The 16,703-nt window shown below is 68.7% G+C and overlaps 11 protein-coding genes across 11 annotated transcripts; 6 read left to right on the forward strand and 5 right to left on the reverse strand.

The window, feature by feature from the left end:
* Window positions 1-1,661, forward strand: V1510DRAFT_415147 (uncharacterized protein). Its single transcript, XM_066933542.1, has 2 exons — window positions 1-273; window positions 781-1,661. The coding sequence occupies exons 1-2, from the start codon at window positions 188-190 to the stop codon at window positions 1,634-1,636; spliced, it is 942 nt and encodes a 313-aa protein (XP_066789460.1). The 5' UTR covers window positions 1-187; the 3' UTR covers window positions 1,637-1,661.
* V1510DRAFT_415150 (uncharacterized protein) lies at window positions 1,620-2,778 on the reverse strand. Its single transcript, XM_066933543.1, has 2 exons — window positions 2,579-2,778; window positions 1,620-2,548 (listed from the first exon to the last, which is right to left on the reverse strand). The coding sequence occupies exons 1-2, from the start codon at window positions 2,726-2,728 to the stop codon at window positions 1,673-1,675; spliced, it is 1,026 nt and encodes a 341-aa protein (XP_066789461.1). The 5' UTR covers window positions 2,729-2,778; the 3' UTR covers window positions 1,620-1,672.
* Window positions 2,779-2,951: 173 nt separating this feature from the next.
* On the reverse strand, window positions 2,952-3,637 carry V1510DRAFT_364048 (TIM21-domain-containing protein; the record flags this gene model as incomplete). The annotated part of the gene is made up of 2 exons (XM_066931171.1): window positions 2,952-3,383; window positions 3,416-3,637. 2 exons carry the CDS (start codon window positions 3,635-3,637, stop codon window positions 2,952-2,954), a joined length of 654 nt encoding a protein of 217 aa, XP_066789462.1.
* A 548-nt stretch (window positions 3,638-4,185) lies between these two features.
* On the forward strand, window positions 4,186-5,430 carry V1510DRAFT_415153 (uncharacterized protein). The gene has a single exon (XM_066933544.1). It carries the CDS (start codon window positions 4,201-4,203, stop codon window positions 5,209-5,211), a length of 1,011 nt encoding a protein of 336 aa, XP_066789463.1. The 5' UTR covers window positions 4,186-4,200; the 3' UTR covers window positions 5,212-5,430.
* Window positions 5,241-6,917, reverse strand: V1510DRAFT_363848 (HSP20-like chaperone; the record flags this gene model as incomplete). The annotated part of the gene is made up of 2 exons (XM_066931156.1): window positions 5,241-5,531; window positions 6,645-6,917. The coding sequence occupies 2 exons, from the start codon at window positions 6,915-6,917 to the stop codon at window positions 5,241-5,243; spliced, it is 564 nt and encodes a 187-aa protein (XP_066789464.1).
* A 304-nt stretch (window positions 6,918-7,221) lies between these two features.
* On the reverse strand, window positions 7,222-8,637 carry V1510DRAFT_415156 (thymidylate synthase/dCMP hydroxymethylase domain-containing protein). Its single transcript, XM_066933545.1, has one exon. It carries the CDS (start codon window positions 8,400-8,402, stop codon window positions 7,416-7,418), a length of 987 nt encoding a protein of 328 aa, XP_066789465.1. The 5' UTR covers window positions 8,403-8,637; the 3' UTR covers window positions 7,222-7,415.
* On the forward strand, window positions 8,605-9,882 carry V1510DRAFT_402503 (uncharacterized protein; the record flags this gene model as incomplete). The annotated part of the gene is made up of 1 exon (XM_066932106.1): window positions 8,605-9,882. The coding sequence occupies one exon, from the start codon at window positions 8,605-8,607 to the stop codon at window positions 9,880-9,882; it is 1,278 nt and encodes a 425-aa protein (XP_066789466.1).
* Window positions 9,883-10,088: 206 nt separating this feature from the next.
* Window positions 10,089-11,885, forward strand: V1510DRAFT_429627 (ATP-dependent DNA helicase; the record flags this gene model as incomplete). The annotated part of the gene is made up of 7 exons (XM_066935324.1): window positions 10,089-10,389; window positions 10,420-10,551; window positions 10,582-10,665; window positions 10,696-10,744; window positions 10,776-10,986; window positions 11,018-11,666; window positions 11,697-11,885. Exons 1-7 carry the CDS (start codon window positions 10,306-10,308, stop codon window positions 11,883-11,885), a joined length of 1,398 nt encoding a protein of 465 aa, XP_066789467.1. The 5' UTR covers window positions 10,089-10,305.
* Window position 11,886: 1 nt separating this feature from the next.
* On the reverse strand, window positions 11,887-13,257 carry V1510DRAFT_415165 (Aspartate/ornithine carbamoyltransferase). The gene has a single exon (XM_066933546.1). The coding sequence runs from the start codon at window positions 13,024-13,026 to the stop codon at window positions 11,980-11,982; it is 1,047 nt and encodes a 348-aa protein (XP_066789468.1). The 5' UTR covers window positions 13,027-13,257; the 3' UTR covers window positions 11,887-11,979.
* Window positions 13,258-14,036: 779 nt separating this feature from the next.
* V1510DRAFT_363938 (uncharacterized protein) lies at window positions 14,037-15,053 on the forward strand (the record flags this gene model as incomplete). Its single annotated transcript, XM_066931163.1, has 3 exons — window positions 14,037-14,321; window positions 14,364-14,690; window positions 14,763-15,053. 3 exons carry the CDS (start codon window positions 14,037-14,039, stop codon window positions 15,051-15,053), a joined length of 903 nt encoding a protein of 300 aa, XP_066789469.1.
* V1510DRAFT_106005 (uncharacterized protein) lies at window positions 15,016-16,664 on the forward strand. Its single transcript, XM_066930217.1, has one exon. It carries the CDS (start codon window positions 15,136-15,138, stop codon window positions 16,459-16,461), a length of 1,326 nt encoding a protein of 441 aa, XP_066789470.1. The 5' UTR covers window positions 15,016-15,135; the 3' UTR covers window positions 16,462-16,664.
* Window positions 16,665-16,703: the final 39 nt, after the last annotated feature.

Raw genomic sequence — 16,703 nt, forward strand, 5'->3', positions numbered from 1 at the left:
CCGACGGATTGTTTTGCGCCACGTGCGGCTCGCAAACGCTCGTGCGGCTCGTGCGGCTCGTGCGGCTCGCGCGAAACTCCCACTGAGCTTCTCGGTCCGTCCAGAACGCCCGGGCTCGATTAATAATCCGCGTTAAAAGGCCAGCGCGTCCCAGCCGAACGGACGGACGAGCCTGCGAACGGACGAGATGTCGACTGCCACCGGATCCGACGGCCTGCTCAAGGTTGGCGAGCACTGCGCTTTCTCCGAGTGCCACAAGCTGGACTTTCTGCCGTGAGTACTGACTGCGTGTTTGTGTTACGTCGGCTGCGTGTTACAGGGGCGCCCCCTGGGGCCTGCGACGCACCCGTCGAGCACGGCCTGGACAGGCATCGGCGGGCGCCTGGCTGCCGCAGGCAGCTGCTCGCGACCGAGGCGCCGGCGGAGACTCGCCCGCGGACGAGCGCCGGCGGAGACTGGTCTCCGGTCAAGGCACCGGCGCGACTCTCGAGCGGCTGCCCTCCGGGCAGAATGCGTGTTTGCTCGGCGGCTATATGCGGCTATATGCCGGCATCCGACGACCTCGTCGAGATTGCTGCTTACGGCAGGTTACACTAGCGACACCCGCCGTTCCGTCTGTCCGGGCAGTGATCCGACGGCGAGCTCCGGCGACGACTCCGTGGAGGGTGGCTGCCCTCGACAGGTAGTACGGGCTGCCGCCGTCAGCATCCTGGAGTGGCCGCCGGAGGCTCGGCGGCTATATGCGGCTATATGCGGCCCGTAATGGATACTGACCACCAGGTTTGTGTGCCCAGAGTGCCAGCTCAAGTACTGCCTCGACCACCGAACGAGCTCGGCGCACAGATGCGCCGGCCAGACCAAGACGAGCGCGGCCCGGCCGGCCGGCGCCCAGCGCGTCGGCGGCGACCCGCGCGCCGTCAAGTGCTGTGAGGCCTCGTGCAAGCAAATGGTCAACACAGCGACCATGCCCGCCACGCGGTGCCCCGACTGCCGCAAGCTGACGTGTCTGCGGCACCGGCAGGACCACCACTGTCAGCCGGCTCCGGCGGCCACGCGATCCACCGACTCGGCGGCCGAGGCCGCGCGCGGCGCGCTCGCCAAGCTGCGCATGTGGACGGCCAGCAAGAGCGCCAGCGAGAGCGCGCGCAGCCCGGGCAGCGCCGGCAGCGGCCCGGGCAGTGCCGGCAGCGGCAACGGCATATCCACCAAGGCAATGCTTGGCTTCCGGTCGTCGAAAGCGGCGTCGATGGCGGCCCGGGCCAAGGCGATGGCCTCGCTCAAGCAGAACGCTCGCGGCGAGACCAGCATAGCCCCGCCCAACCGGGTCTACGTCTACGTCGAGTCGGAACACGCGCGCGCCACCTCGCCCAGCGGCGGCAAGGACCGTGCCGAGATGTTTTTCGGCAAGGACTGGGTCGTCGGTCGGGTGCTGGACAAGGCGGCCGTGCGGCTGCAGATCAGCAACCTAAACAGCATGAAGGCGGCCGACGAGGACCGTCTCCGGGTGTTCCACGTCGACGGCGGCAAGGTGCTCGAGTTCAGCGACCGGCTCGGCAACGCGGGGGTGCGCGACGGCGACACGCTCGTGATCGTCAAGGGCGTGCGGATACCGTCGCTACTTGGCGAAGAAGCTTAGACAATGCATTACGTAGTGTACAGTAGCCAGCAGGCCCTACGGGCCGTCGGCCTTGATCTTGGGCTGCTGGGCCAGCAGCGAGACGAACCGCCGGTAGCCTTCGATCGAGTCGTCCTCGAGTAGGACCGAGTTGCGCACGGCAGCGGCGGGCGCGACCGCGCGCATGCGATCCAGATCGCGCTTGGTGAAGTGCTCGCAGCCGCGGATGTCGAGGAGCTGCATGGTCGGCGCGGCCGAGCGCAGGAACTCGACGACCCAGCAGGCCTGGATGCCCCAGATGAAGCGCAGGTCGAGCGTCGTCAACGGGGCCGGCGGCAGCGTGGGCGCCGGCGCAGACGGCCAGGCCGCGTGCGCGTTTCCGCCGGCCAGCCACGACAGCAGGTAGTAGACGCTCTCGCCCGAGACCGAGAGATTGCCGGCCACGAGGAGCACGCGTAGCCGGGGCAAATGCGCCGCCGTCAGCTGGCGCACGCTCTCGTCCGTGCTCGACGTGAACGAGAGGTTGAGTACCTCGAGCCGGGACGTCAAAGCCGGGTTCTGGGCCAGCGCGCGCAGCGCGCCGGACTGGACGTGGCTTCCGTGGAAGCTGAGGACGCGCAGCGGCGCCGTGGTGTGCTTCAAGAACGTGCCCAGCGCCGTGCGCGGGATGTACGGGCAGTTCTCGAGCTTGAACGTGTCGAGCACGAGGCCGCGCGCACTTGCGAGCACGGCCAGCAGGTCGATCACGTCCGTGCCCTGGATGTAGTGGGGGTTGCTGATCACCAGCGAGCGCGCAAACTGCAGCGCCTGCACGCACAGCGTCGGGGCCGGCCCCGGGCCGTCGATCTCAAACCCGGCGGCCAGCTGCCGGGGGAGCAGGTGCGACAGCTCGAGGTGCTCCCACAGCCGGCGGTCCATGGCGGCCTCGTGCCACTGGGGTCAGCGCGGCCGGCAAAGACGTACCTGGCGCGACACGGCGGCGGCCCGGCCGACTTGGTCGATGGGAACGTGCCGGAGGATCTCGAGGACGCATTCGTACGGCAGGTCGCTGACGGACGCGGGCCGGTACTGCGCCGGCCCGCCGCCGGAGGGTCTGGGGGGCGCCACGGACATGCTGGCGGATCTGGCCGGCGGCGACGGCGCGCTGGGTCCGGGGCTCGAGCTGGGACGTTTCGATTTTACCCGGGGCTGTTTACGGCGTGTGACGGTGGTGACGTGACCGGGGCGCCGCACGAGGTGCGGCTCGGCGGCTAGTGCCTGAGCCGCATGGGATGCGGCTGGGTGCTCTACGGCGCCGCACTCTGTGCGGCGCACCACCTTGGCTCGGCAAACGGTGCTATTCACTACCCTTCGGGCCCCACTTGATGCCCAGGAACCCGCTCGGCTTTGGCCGCGTGGTCGCCGTGTTGTCCACCAGCATCACACGGCCGTGGTCCTTGACGTCGACAAAAAAGTACCGGTACACAAAGTCGGCGTCGGCCGTGTCCTTGATCATCTCGAGCCGCGCCACGCCCTCGCCGCGCTCGCCCTCGGCGTAGAACTTGATCCACACATGCTCGCGGCCGTCCTGGTCGATGCCGCGCTGTGCCACGACCGGGCGGTTGCGCGCCCAGCGGTTGCCGGACGGCTCGCCGTGGATGGTCATCTTGTCGCCGATGAGCTCGCGGCAGCGCGCGTGCTCCTCGACCATGCGCGACGCGCGCGCCTGCAGCTGCACGTCGCCGCTGGGCATGATTGCCGTGATCACAAAGTAGTAGATCACAAGGCCCTGGCGTCAGCGGTGCGCGCGCGATCCCTTACCGTGATGCCAATGCCGGACACGACCAGCGCTGTGTAGAACAAGAACGTAGACATGCGTACCAGCCGCCGGACGACGCCAACGGCGGCCTTGGCCGAGCCCGAGCCCGCGCCCGCAGCGGGGCCCTCGGCGCCAGCGCTCTGGGGTCCGGCGCCGGCCGCGCCAGCACCGGTCGTGCCGGCCGCGTCCGCGCCGGAGTCCTTCTCGGCGTGCACAGCGTACATGCGCAGCGCGCCGGCGGCCCACACAGAGCGCCCGGCGGGCCGGGGGGTCGGGGGCAGGAGCAGGGCGGCCGTGCCGCCGCATCCCGAGCGGCTCGTGCGGCTCGCGGTGCAGAGGGTGCGTGCGGCGGGCCGGGCCCAGGCCGCGCTCGAGAGGGCGGAGTTGGCCGCGTAGGCCGCGTAGGCCAGCCGCGCGCCGCGCGCTACCAGCGCGCAGCTGGCGGTGCTTCTGCTGAGGGCCATTTCGTGCGATCTTGCCGTCGAGGACGGCGGGCGCAGAATTTGTCGCTGCGGTCACGTGAGTCCACGTGACCAGCCGCGCGGCGTGCGGCGCGGCCGCGCGCTCTGCCCCGCGCCGCTGCAGGTCACAGCGCAGGAGTGCCGGCAAGGTGGCTGCAGCTGAAACGCCGGGTGACACAGGTGCGCCAGCGCGGCGGAACGGGCCAGATCAGGCGCCGTTGCGCCCCTGAGCGGTGGGGCGTCACGTGACGGTGATGTCTTGCGTTCGCGCCCGCCACGGCAACCGCCACGAAAGGTACGTCGCCGTGCGCGCACGCTGACCGCAGATGAAGCTCTGCTGGCTGTTCCTGGCCGCATTGCTTGCCACCAGCGAGGCACGCGTGCCGGGCGCGCGATGGGCGGCTCTGGCGTGGCCCGCCGCCGCGCTCGGCGCCACGACGACCGCCGACGTGGCCGACGTGGCCACAGGCACCGCCGCCGCCGCCGTCACGCCCGCCCCGCCGCCGCCGGTCGGCAACCGCCGGCAGGTGCGCACGGTCGCGGTCGTGCGCACAGTTACGTCCGAGCCGCCGCCGCCGCCGCCGCGCCGGGCGGCCGCCCCCGTCGAGCCCAACCGCGGCCAGCCGTACCGGCGCCGCGTGGACGCGATTCCCGTGGAGTGCATGCAGCGGCAGATCGACACCGGCGAGCACATCTCGGACGACTCGGGCACGATCCTGTACGAGCCCTTCCCGGTGTGCAAGGAGACCGGGCACCCCCTGGCGCTGCCGTACCACCGCGACGTCGACACGGTCAACTGCACGATCGCGCTGAGCGACCACATGTACCACCTGCTCCAGCTGTACATCCACCAGGACGCGCCGTGGTCGTGCCGTGTGGCCCAGGGCAAGGGCGGCAACCAGTACGTGCCCTTCGTGGTCAGCCTGGGCGGCCAGCTCGAGCAGTCGCACCTCGACGTCGACGGCCGCCTGAACGTGATTCTGACCGACTACGATGCCGAGGACGAGGTCAGCGCCCAGCGCGCTGGCGACGGCTCCGTGCGCGGCTACGTCAAGGCCGCCACGTCCTACAACGTCAACGGGCCGACCGCGCGCGTCATCATTGGCGATGAGCTGACGCTGCAACTGTCGGTGCGGTGGTTCCCGTCCGAGCTGCCGCACCTGTCGTCGGCGTACGTGCGCACGACAACCGTCGTGTACTGCCTGCTGACGGCGGCGCTGACGTTCCTCGTCGCCACCGTCTACTTCCTGGGCGTCGTGTTCCCGAAGCGCGCGCGGACACACTTCAGCAAGGCCGGCGGCGAGCTCGGCCTGCCCGACATTATGAAGCGCGATTGATGTGTATATAATGATCTAATGCATGGCGGCTAGTCCGCGACGATCTCGACCTTGCGGACGGCGGCCGGCGGCCGGCCGAGCTTGGGGACCACGATCCGGAGGACGCCGTTCTTGAGCCGAGCCGAGACGCCGCCGGTGTCGACCGGCGACGGGAACCGGAACGTGCGTGAATACTGCCCAACAAAACGCTCCTTGGCCCAGTACGAGCCGGTGGAGGAGGGCGAGGAGGGGGAAGAGGGGGCGGACGGGGCGCGCACCGGCGTGGGGGTACGCGCGGCGCGTTCCAACAGTGCGGATGATGCGCGCTCGGACTGCGCACGCTCAGATAGGATAGACGGAGCGCGTTCGGACAGCGCCGACGGCGCCCGGTCGGAGAGGACTGACGCCGCGCGCTCAGCCACCGCAGCCACCGATGGTGCGCGGTCGGACCGAATTGAGCCGCGGTCGGAGTAGACAGAGGGCGCGCGCTCGGAGTAGACGGAGGGCGCGCGCTCAGAGTGGACAGAGCGCTCCGAGTAGACTGACGGCGCGCGCTCGGAGTGGACGGAGCGCTCAGAGTAGATAGACGGTGGCCGCTCCGAGCGGACGGATCCGCGCTCAGAGTAGACGGACGGCGCGCGCTCCGAGTAAACAGACGGCACCCTCTCGGAATGCACAGAGGGCGCTCGCTCGGAGTAGACTGACGGCGCCCGCTCAGAATGCAGAGATCGCTCAGAGAGCATCGACGCCGGCCGCTCAGAGCGGGCGGACGGCGCGCGCACCGACGCCGACGCCGACCGACCCGACCGCACCGACGCCCGCTCGAGGATAGATCCCCGTTCGGAGTGCACCGAGCCCCGCTCCGAGTAGATCGACGGCGTCCGCTCGTGCGCGGACCGTTCCGAGTAGACTGAGGCCGGCCGGGACCGTTCTGAGTACAGAGACTCGCTGTAGATTGTGCCATGGTCCGAGTACGACATGGGCGTTGGCGACCGCTCCGAGCGGATCGAGGCCGGGCGCGAGGCCGCCGGCGAGACCGGCGCCGAGACCGAGCGTACACTCGTCCGCGACGGCGGCTTGGACTTGAGCGAGCCCACGAGCGAACCCATGAACGAGCCCTTGGCCGACTTGGCCGAGGCGGCCGACCGGGTCGATGAGACCGACGGCGGTCGGCCGGACGCGACCGAGAGCGCACGGTCAGCGACCGAGAGCGCGCGCTCGGCGACGGAGACTGCCGACGACGCTGTTGCCGCCGACCGCACGGACGCTGCCGACGGCGCACGCTCGGTCGCGACGGACGGTGCCCGCACAGACGCCGCCGACGGCGCCCGCACAGACGCCGCCGACGGCGCCCGCACAGACGCCGCCGACGGCGCCCGCACAGACATCACCGACGGCGGCCGCGTCGCCACCGGCCCGTCGCCGCCCTTGTCCAAGAACTCGTTGCTGCGCACGATCCGGCCCTTCACGCGCAGCGTGTTCTCGTCCAGGAACTCGAGCTCAATGTCCTCGCGAGCGATTCCCGGAAAATCGCCCTCGAGCAGGAACTCGGCCTCGGTCTCGCGGATGTCGAACGACGGCCGGGTGTGCGTGAACCCGGCCAGGCTGTGGAACGCATTGAAGAACTCGCGGTTAATTGCGAACGGCGACGCCGGCGCCGACGTGAAGAACGGGTCCACGTCAAACACCGACTGCAGCCGTTCGACCAGGTCCGGTGCCTGTGTCATCTCGAGCTGTCAGCGCATGCTGTGGCGTGTTCTCGGCGAGGAGGCTGCTTATAACTACGCGTGAAGGCCCCTGGTGGCACGCCAGCAGCCCGGCTCGGCATAGCCCCCGGCGCACGGCCGTGGCCAGCCGCCTGGTGGCCACGCTGCGGGGCCGCGCCTGCCAGAAAGTTCTCGCAACGCGCACTTCGCCTCGGTACCGGCAGGGCCCGGGCGGCGCCACCGCGCCACCGCTGCGTGGGCATGCGCGGCAGTGCGCAGGCGAGGCGGTGCGCAGCCTGTGCCGACGTGCAGCGACGCGTGAGGTGTGGCGGTGCGCGGTGTTCGGCCACCGTCGCGGCGGTGCGTTGGCGGTGCAGCATGCGCCGTCGTGCACGCCCACGCAGCCCGTGACTACGGCACCCGCAGGCGCGCGCAAGCGCCCACATACACCTGCATACACCCGCAGGAGTCGTGTAACCCGTAACCCGACCCCTGTAACCATGTGACCCCACTAATCTATTACACCGACATGCGCATGTCGATTTTCGCGTGCGGCCGGTAGCCCACGATCTCAAAGTCGCTGTACTCAAACCCGTCGATGTCATCCACCCGGCGCCGTATCTCAAGCGTCGGGAACTCGCGCGGGTCCCGGGCCAGCTGCTCGCGCAGCGGCTCGATGTGGTCGCGGTACACATGCGCGTCACCCATGGTGTGGATGAAGTCGCCGGCGTCCATGTCGCAGACCTCGGCGATCATGCGCGTCAGCAGCGCGTACGACGCAATGTTGAACGGCACGCCCAGGCCCATGTCGCACGACCGCTGGTACATCAAGCACGACAGCTCTGGACGTTTGCCGGGGACCATGTCCACGTAGAACTGGCAAAACATGTGACACGGCGGCAGCGCCATCTGGCCCAGGTCGGCCGGGTTCCACGCCGACATGATAATCCGGCGGTCGTAGGGCGTGTTCTTGATCTTGTGGATCACGTCCGCCAGCTGGTCGACGCCCTGGCCGGTGTAGTCGGTCCTGAAGTCGACATAGGGTGCCCCAAAGTGTCGCCACTGAAACCCATACACCGGCCCCAGGTCGCCCTCGGCCCGGTGGCTGAGCCCCACCTTGTCGAGGAACTCGCGCGAGCCGTTGCCATCCCAGATGTGCACGCCGGCCGCACGCAGGACGTTGGCGTCCGTGCAGCCCGAGACGAACCACAGCAGCTCGTGGATGACCGCCTTGGTGAAGACGCGCTTGGTAGTGAGCAGCGGGAACCGCTTGTCGCGCAGCGAGAACCGCAGCTGCGGCGGGCCGAACAGCGACAGCGTGCCCGTGCCCGTGCGGTCAGGCCGAAAGTGACCGGTGTCGATGATGGTCCGGCACAGCGCCAGGTACTGCAGTTCCTCCTCGTTGCGCTCGGCGGGGCCGGCCGGGCCGGCCGGGCCGGCGCCGGCGCCGTCGACGGTCGTCGTCGAGGCTCCGGGTGCGGGGTCTGGTGCGTGTTCGGCCGTCATTGTCGGTGGCGGATGGATCTGTCGCTTGGGCAGTTGGGCAGAAAAAGCCGCGACGCGTTCTGCACCCTTAGACGCGTCGACACCGGCATCAAGACGCCCGGACCACGGCAGGTGAGCAGCCGCACACGCGCCCAAGCGCACCGAGCACGGCCGGTCGCTGGCCGGCACGTGTCGCCGTGGCGTGCAGACTCGCTGACCGCAGATGGCTCCTCGCAAGACCAAGACGGCCGAGCTCGCCGACGCCGGCAGCGACGCTGTGCTCACCGCCAGCCGAGCCAACGCCGGCAAAACAGGCAAGGCGGTCAAGGCGGCCAAGCCGGTCAAGAATGTGTCCAAGGTGACCAAGCCGGCGCGCAAGCCGGGCCGTCGGCCCAAGGAGGCCGGGTCGCTGTCGGCGCTGATCGCGTCGTCCGACTCAGGCTCGGACAAGGAGAACGCGGACTCGGCCGCCGAGAGCGAGGACGAGATGCAGTCGATGGAGATCAAGCCGGACGCGGTGGAGCGGTCGCGCGAGGTGGCTCGGCCGGCAGAACGGTCGATCGAGAAGGCCGACCGGCCCGCCGACCGGTCGGCCGACAAGCTGGGCAAACGCGACAAGCCGCGCGACAAGGTCCGGGCCGACAAGCCACGGACGGACAAGGCAGAAAAGCCCGAGAAGCGGTCGGACAAGGCGCGGGCGCCGGAGACGGCGCGGCGGGAGGCCGAGTCGCAGGCGCCGCACGCGCCGCACGCGCCACACGCGCCGCACGCGCCACACGCGCCGCACGAGCCGCACGCGCGCCACGCAGACCTCGCCGCGCGCTTCGCCACGCTCGAGGACCGGTTCAGCCAGCTCAGCCGCCTGCGCCACACGGACGCCGAGCAGGCGCTCGTCGCCCACCGTGCCGCCGCCGACCAGCGCCAGGCCGTCGCCAACGAGATCATCCAGACTCTCAAGGACGAGCTCGCTGCCGAGCGTGCTGCGCCGCGCGTCTCGGACCAGACCACGCGTCTGCAGGACGAGATCGCCCGGCTGCAGGGCCAGCTTGACGATGCTCGCGCCGACAACCTGGTGCTCGAGTCCAAGCTCGCCGCGCGCGTACGTCCTGCCGCCGCTGGCACCGTCCAGCTCAAGGAAGACCTGTTCTCGGACCTGAGCGGGCTCATTATCCGTGACGTCCGCACCGAGACCGGCACTGCCACCGCGCTTGGCGCCTCAGGCGTCACGCCCAAGTCTGACGCCAACGGCAGCCGGCTTGTCTACGACTGTCTGCAGATGGGCCGCAACGGCGCGTTCCACTACAAGCTGTCAGTGCCGCGCGAGTCGGGCATGACCAACGATGACGTCGAGATCACGTTTATCCCGCTGCTCGATGAGAAGCGCGACGCGCTCATGATCTCGCTCCTGCCGGACTACTTCACCGAGCCTTTGTCGTTCATGCGCAGCTCGGCTGCCCAGTTCTACTGGAAGATCTCTCAGGCGCTGCAGAAGAAGGTGTAATAAGGACTTTGTGGGACTGTTGCCCTGGCAACGCCTTGCGCTGCGTGCTTTGTGCCACCTGCCAAAGGCAGTCACGCGTAGACGGCTCCTGGCAGCGACTCGCCGGAGGGTGCCTCGGACAGACCGTGCGGCTGCGGTTATAAGCCGCACACTATGCGGCTCCGCTGTCTCCGCAGGGCAGTACCCGCGACAGACTCGCTGTCAGAAGCTTGCCCGCACGAGCCTCCGGTGGCAGCTCCGTCGAGGGTAACTGCCCCTTGCAGGCTGCGGCTGGGGCCGTCGGCTCCGCGGGACCGCCGCCTGGCGCGTTAGCGTTGCCATGGCAACCGCGCGTGCCTGCTCACGCGTAACTAGCGCCAATTTGTTGCCCCGGCAACCGTCGCGCGCCTTGTCCGAAGGCGCCGCGCCGTCCTGAGCCCTACTATGGCCATGATGGACATCGACTGGACGCTGCGTCGCGTGTTTGGCAAAAAGACCTTCCGCGGATGCCAGCGCGAGATCATCGAGGTGCGTGTTTCCCGGGCGCGCTGACGTCAGAAAGTTCTCGAGGGCCGCGATGTGTTTGTGCTGCTGCCGACCGGCCACGGCAAGTCGCTCACGTACCAGTTGCCGGCGGTGTGCGCGGACCACGGCACGACGGTTGTGGTCAGCCCACTCATTGCGCTCATGGTAGGCTGCGGTCGGACGCGCTGACGGCAGCACAACCAGGTCGACTTCCTGGTCAGTCGATCGGTCAATGCCGTGTGTTTGAACGGCCAGACGCCGTCTGACGAGCGGCAACGGGTGGGAGCGCGCACGGCAAAGCTGACGTAGATCCTGAAAGATCTGACCTGCGGCCATCCGAAGACCCGGCTCATCTACGGTACGTAGACGCGGCGCGGTGCTGACGGCAGTGACGCCAGAACTATGCGCGACCGAAACTTTTCGGCGACACCTGGCGATCGTGTACGCGCAGTTTGAGCTCAACCGGTTCGTCATCGACGAGGCGCACTGCTGCGTCGAGTGGGGCCACGACTTTCGGCGCGACTACCGGCTGCTGTCGTACTTTAAGGAGCAGTTTCCGCGGGTTCCGGTCATGGCTCTGACTGCGACCGCGACCGAGAAGTAAGCCCGCCGGCGGCGCAGCTGACGCCAGGGTCCAGCGCGCAATTGTGCGCATCCTGCGGCTGCCGAGTCCGCCGCAGCTTGCCGTGTTCACGACGTCCGTGAACCGGCCGAACTTGCACTACGAGGTCCGGTACTTTCTCGACCACGATCCCGACAGTCTCTACGACGATCTGGCCGGGTTCCTCGGACCGTACTACGATCGGCTGCGCCGGAAGCACGGCACCGCCGAGTACGACGCGCTGGCAGCCGGCCGGGACGGCTGTGGCATCGTGTACTGTCGGCAGAGGGCAACCTGCGAGCAGGTGGCCGAGCGGCTGCAGCAAGGCGGCTTTGGCGCGCGCGCATTCCACGCCGGGCTGGCGGCCGCGGTCAAGGACGACGTGATGCGCAAGTGGGTGGTCGGCTCGAAGGGATACGAGATCGTGGTGGCGACGACGGCGTTCGGTATGGGCGTGGACAAGCCCGACGTGCGGTTCGTGGTCCACTGGGACCTGCCCAAGACCATCGAGGGCTTCTACCAGGAGTCGGGCCGGGCCGGGCGCGACAACAAGGCCTGCCGGGTCATCCTCTTCTACAGCCGGTACGACCGGGACCGGGTCCGGTACCTGCGCGACCTCAAGCGGCAGGACCGTGACGTGAGCGCGAGCCAGGGCGGCGAGCAGACGAGCTTCTCGTCGGTAAGTGGCCCGCGGAGCGCGCTGACGCAGCTCGTGGCGTACTGCGAGAACGACAGCCAGTGCCGGCACCGCATGCTGGCCGCGTACTTTGACCGGCCGGCCGGGGTGCGGGCGGTGCCGGCACCCGACTTTTGCGCGCGCGCGTGCGACGTGTGCAAGGACCGCGCGGACGTGCGGCGGCGCAAGCAGGCGCTCGCGGACGAGCCCGAGGACTACTAGGTTTCCAAAAGAGCGGCCGGCCGGGCCGGCCGCGTTTTATTGAGGAATCGCCTCCAGGGATGCCGTTATTATACAGGGCGGGCCGCGCCGGGCCCTAGACCAGACGGCCCTTGTTGACCACAAAGCCCTCGAGCGCGGAGAGCGCGGCGTAGAGCCGGTTCTCGGCCTCCTCAAAGACCAGGGAGCTGTCCGAGTAGAAGATCTCGTCCGAGACCTCCTCGGGGTGGCGGGGCAGGCAGTGCATGAACTTGTAGCCCGGCTTGGGCTTGCCGCGGGCAACCATGTCGGCGTTGACCTGGTAGCCGGCGAACTGCTTCAGCCGGAGCTGCTTCTCGGTCTCCTGGCCCATGGAGATCCAGGTGTCGGTGACGATGACGTCGGCGTCGCGGACGGCCTCGAGCGGGTCGTTCGAGGTCGAGATGGACGCGCCCGAGGCCGCTGCGGCGTCCCGGGCGGCGGCCAGCACGGCCGGGTTGACGGGGTACGCCTCGGGCGTGGCGATGGCGACCGAGATGCCGCTCTTGGCGCACGCGACCGAGAGGTCGTTCAGCACGTTGTTGGCGTCGCCGACCCACGCCAGCTTCAGGCCCTCGGTGCGGCCAAATGCCTCGCGGATGGTGAGCACGTCCGCGATCGCCTGCAGCGGGTGGTACGTGTCGCACAGCGCATTGATCACCGGCACGGACGACGCCGCGGCCAGGCCCGCGATGTCCGAGTGCGGGCCCACGCGTGCGACCATGCACGACACCATTGACGAGATCACGCGGCCGGTGTCGTACAGCGACTCGTTGACGCCGAGCTGGATGTCGTCCTTGCCGAGGAACATCGGGTGCCCGCCCAGGTAGTTCACGGCGGCCTCGGTCGAGACCCGCGTCCGCGTGCTGCGCTTCGAGAACATCATCGCCACCGTCTGGCCGGTCAGGCCGGTGGCGGCGGCGACGGCCGCGGCGCGGTCACCGCTGCGGACCTGCGTCTTGAATTGCGCCGCGCGCTCGACCAGCGCCCGGAACTCGCTGGCGCTGACGTCGTTGATCGAGAGAAGATGCCGGGGGGCCGCGTTGCTGCCGGCCATGCTGTGTGTCATTCGGGTGGAAACGCTGCGGGAGACGGGACCGAGCGATTGTTTGAAAAGGGAGGCCATTGAGCGCTGTCGCGAAGGGGGCTGCGCGTCGGACGGTGTCGTGCGAGAATGTTCTGTGCTCGGCGAATTTTTTTTGTCGTGCGGCTCGTTGTGTGCAACTGCGGAACTCAATGCGGCACTGCGGCTGGCGGGCCGAGCCTATAAGCCGGCGGACATTGGCAAGATGATTCACCGGGTGAGTCACGAGTGACTAATCTATCACGTGAGCATCACGTGCCTGCCTGGCCACCCTGCCGTCGCGCGCGACCAGGCCACAGCGCTGCGCGACTGTGCGGCCGCGGGCGCTGCGGCGCACGGGGCTGCGGCGCACGGGGCTGCGCGCGCGGCGTGTGGGCGGTGGCGCGCGCCGGCGGCCCGGCGGCTGCGTGGCGCGGGACTGCCGCCGGCGCTCTGGACCGCAGCTTGTGGCTGCTGCCGCGGGCCCAGCCGGCTGTCGGCCGTGCCGGTGCTGGGCCGGTGCTGGGCCGGCGGCGCCACCGAGCGGGTACCGTGCGCCGGCGTGCAGGTACGGGGGCGCATATGTCGCGGAGCTGCATGGACCCATACGCGTGCGCGGCGGACCCGGTCACAACCCGGCCCAGCAGCGTGGGTGGGTCAGGGCCCGCGCGGGGCCGCCGGCCGGGGACGCCAGCCAGCGTAGCGCGGACCGCGTCCGGCCCCGCGGACTCGGTCCGCGTCGGCCGCTGCGGGTCGCGGCTAGCGCCGCGTCGGCCAACGCCGCAGCGATCGGCGGGTATGGGCGAGACAGGTCACGTTACCCGGGTGCGGCCTTTTGTCGCCGCCACGCCTCCGGCCAAGACCGTCGCACGAATCCGCCGCAGACGCCCGTAAAGCGCACGTTGGGCCCCAGTCGCAGACTATTTGACGGCGTCCACTCCCGCTCAGCCCAGATCATCAGCATCTGACACAGGCTTTCAACCAGCTCCACGAACTCTCGCGGACTTCTTTTCACGCCCCACACGGCGCAAGCCATCAAACCTCAGCACTCGCTGTCTGAAAATTTTCTCCCCATGACCGACTCCAAGTCCAAGAACGTCCCCCTGGGCCGGCCGTCCACGGACGCGCTCCTGATGTCGCCGATGCAGTCGCCGCCGCCATACACGGAGGTCGCGGGCTCGTCGTCGGGCTCGCGCTCGGCCGCGGCTGCCGCGCTGTACCCGAACCCCAAGGCGTCGGACTCGCAGGCGCTGCTGGTGCCGTCGCCGTACTACGAGGAGGAGGGCCGCGACGGATACTTCCCCGTGGCAGACTACGACGAGCCGCCGCGGACGCGGACGCGGTACCTCTGCGCGCCGGTGCCGGTGCGGCGGCGCGTGGCGCGGCCGCGCGCGCGCAAGTCGTCGTGCTTTGCGCGGATGTGCTGCTGCATGCTGCCGCTGCTCTTCCTGGTGGTCTTTGTGACGACTGTTGGCTTCGTGATCGCGGGCGCTAAGTTTATGCGCATGAACGGACCGGAGCAGTATGCCACGCAGGCCATGCAGGTCAACGTCACGTCGGTGATGATCGACCACATCGACTTCAGCGGCGTGCACACGAACGTCGAGTGCACGGTCGAGTTCGACTCGGCCCGGGTCGAGAACCCGACCGTGCGCACGGTCGGCCGGCTGGCGACCACGCTCATGCGCAAGCTGTCGATCTTCAACGACGGCATCCTCATCAGCCAGGTCGACGAGAACGCGGGCTCGCGCGAGGCCGAGCTCGAGCTCATGTTCGAGACCTCGTCGCACAAGAACAAGACGCACAACCGCCAGCGCGCGATCCCGCTCGGCCGCGCGTCTGTGCCGCCGTTTGTGATCGACGTCCGCGACCACCACGTCACTAACCTGGCGCTCAACACCGTCGTCAAGGAGGTCGCGTCCGCCGCCGACATCGCCAAGCTGATTGACGACTACATCCAGGGCCACCTGCAGCGCGCGGTGTTCCGCGCCAACACGAACCTGACGCTCAAGACCGGTCTGCTGCCGCTGGGCACGCACCACATCTCCAAGGATGTCACGGTAGAAGGTATTGAACACATTCTGGTCTAGCCGCAGGCTGCCAGGCATTTCATTTTGGGACTTTTGGCGCCGGGTTTGTACACGATATGGCGAATTTAGAGCTATAGTAATAATGAATGTTTTGATGTATTTGCTCGGGGGCTTGGCAAGAACTGGCGGGGAGGCGGGCTGGCGGGCGATTCGGGCGCCGTGGTCATTGTTCGTGCTAACTGCTTCAGCATCTGCCGGAGACCTGATCCCGTACTCGATTGCCGAGATGTCGTTGACGGAGGCGAGCGACCCGAAAGGAATCATGGCGCGCGTGGTGGCGACCGTGCAGAACTCGTACCCGATCAAGCTGGCGCTGCCGGCGCTGACGTGGGTGATCGAGGCGGCCGCGTGCACGCCGGCGGAGCGGTTCCGGCTGGCGACGGCGCAGTCGGCGCCGGTGACGATCGAGCCGAAGGGCGACGTCGACCTGCAGGTGACGTCGGTTGTGTCGGACGTGCCCGCGCCGTTCACGCGGCCGTGCCCGGGCTCGGAGACGGGCTCGTCGGCGATAGACCGGTACCTGGCCGCGTACCTGAGCGGCGAGACCGTGACGCTGTACGTGCACGGGCACCCGTCGCAGCTGATCCCGGACTTTCCGGAATGGGTGACGGACCTGCTGGCGTCGGTGTCGGTGCCGGTGCCGGTGGCGGGCCGCAACACGTCCGAGGGCCGGATGGGCGACATGGTCAAGTCGTTTGGGTTCACGCGCGTGAAGATGACCGTGCCGGCGCGGGGCGAGGGCCCTGGCGCGCTGCCGCGGCTGAGCGCGCTGGTGAACGCCGACATCGAGCTGCCGGCCGAGCTCGACTTCAAGGTCTCGGTCGACCGCCTCAAGGGCGACTCGGACCTGTCGTACGCCGGTAAGAAGTTTGGCCGGCTCGAGCTGCACGACTGGATCCCGGCCATCTCGTACTACACGCCCGAGGGCTACATCCACGTGGTGGCCGAGCTGGACAACGTGCCGATGGAGATCGACGACCAGGCCGTGTTCAAGCGGCTGGTGCAGAAGCTCGTGTTCTCGGGCGCGGCCGAGATCGACCTGGTGGGCCTGATCGACGTCGGCATCGACACGCCGGTGGGCGAGTTTATTGTGCACCGGCTGCCGGTGGAGGGCGAGGTTCCGCTGCGCGGCCGCCCGAGCTCGGTGCCGGGGCTGCCGGCGGGCGGGTTCCAGCCGCCGTTTGGAGGCGAGCCGAGCATTGGGCCGAACGAGGCGGAGGACGCCGGAGAGGACGCGGGCGCGGAAGTGGCGGTTGCGGCTGCGCAGGTGCTGGCCGAGGCCGGCGATCTGCTGACGGACTCGGCGGTGGTGGCCACAGAGGCCCTCGACGGGCTGATGCAGGCTCTGGAACAGGCCGTGGAGGCCGCGCTGGCCGAAACCCTGGCGAGCGTGGCTGCCCAGAACTAGCGCGGCCCGGGATCATGAGATACGATGGGGGACTGGGGCATGGATTGGAGCAGTTGTTTATTCGATTATGACCATTGTAACGTTAGCCGGGCAGGGGCCCCATATTTTTGCATGCAGTCTACGGTCATAGTCGCTGCTAGTGTACTTTAAGCTGTAGATATGCCAATACTTATGAGATGAAAGCTGAGTTGAGCGCGGCCGTGGGGAGGCCAGGGCTGCGCCGCATTTCGTGCGCGGAGTTG

This window comes from Dipodascopsis tothii (genome assembly GCF_038497935.1).
Source record: "Dipodascopsis tothii strain CBS 759.85 unplaced genomic scaffold V1510scaffold_11, whole genome shotgun sequence".
In the NCBI taxonomy this organism is placed as follows: domain Eukaryota; kingdom Fungi; phylum Ascomycota; class Lipomycetes; order Lipomycetales; family Lipomycetaceae; genus Neoaidaea; species Neoaidaea tothii.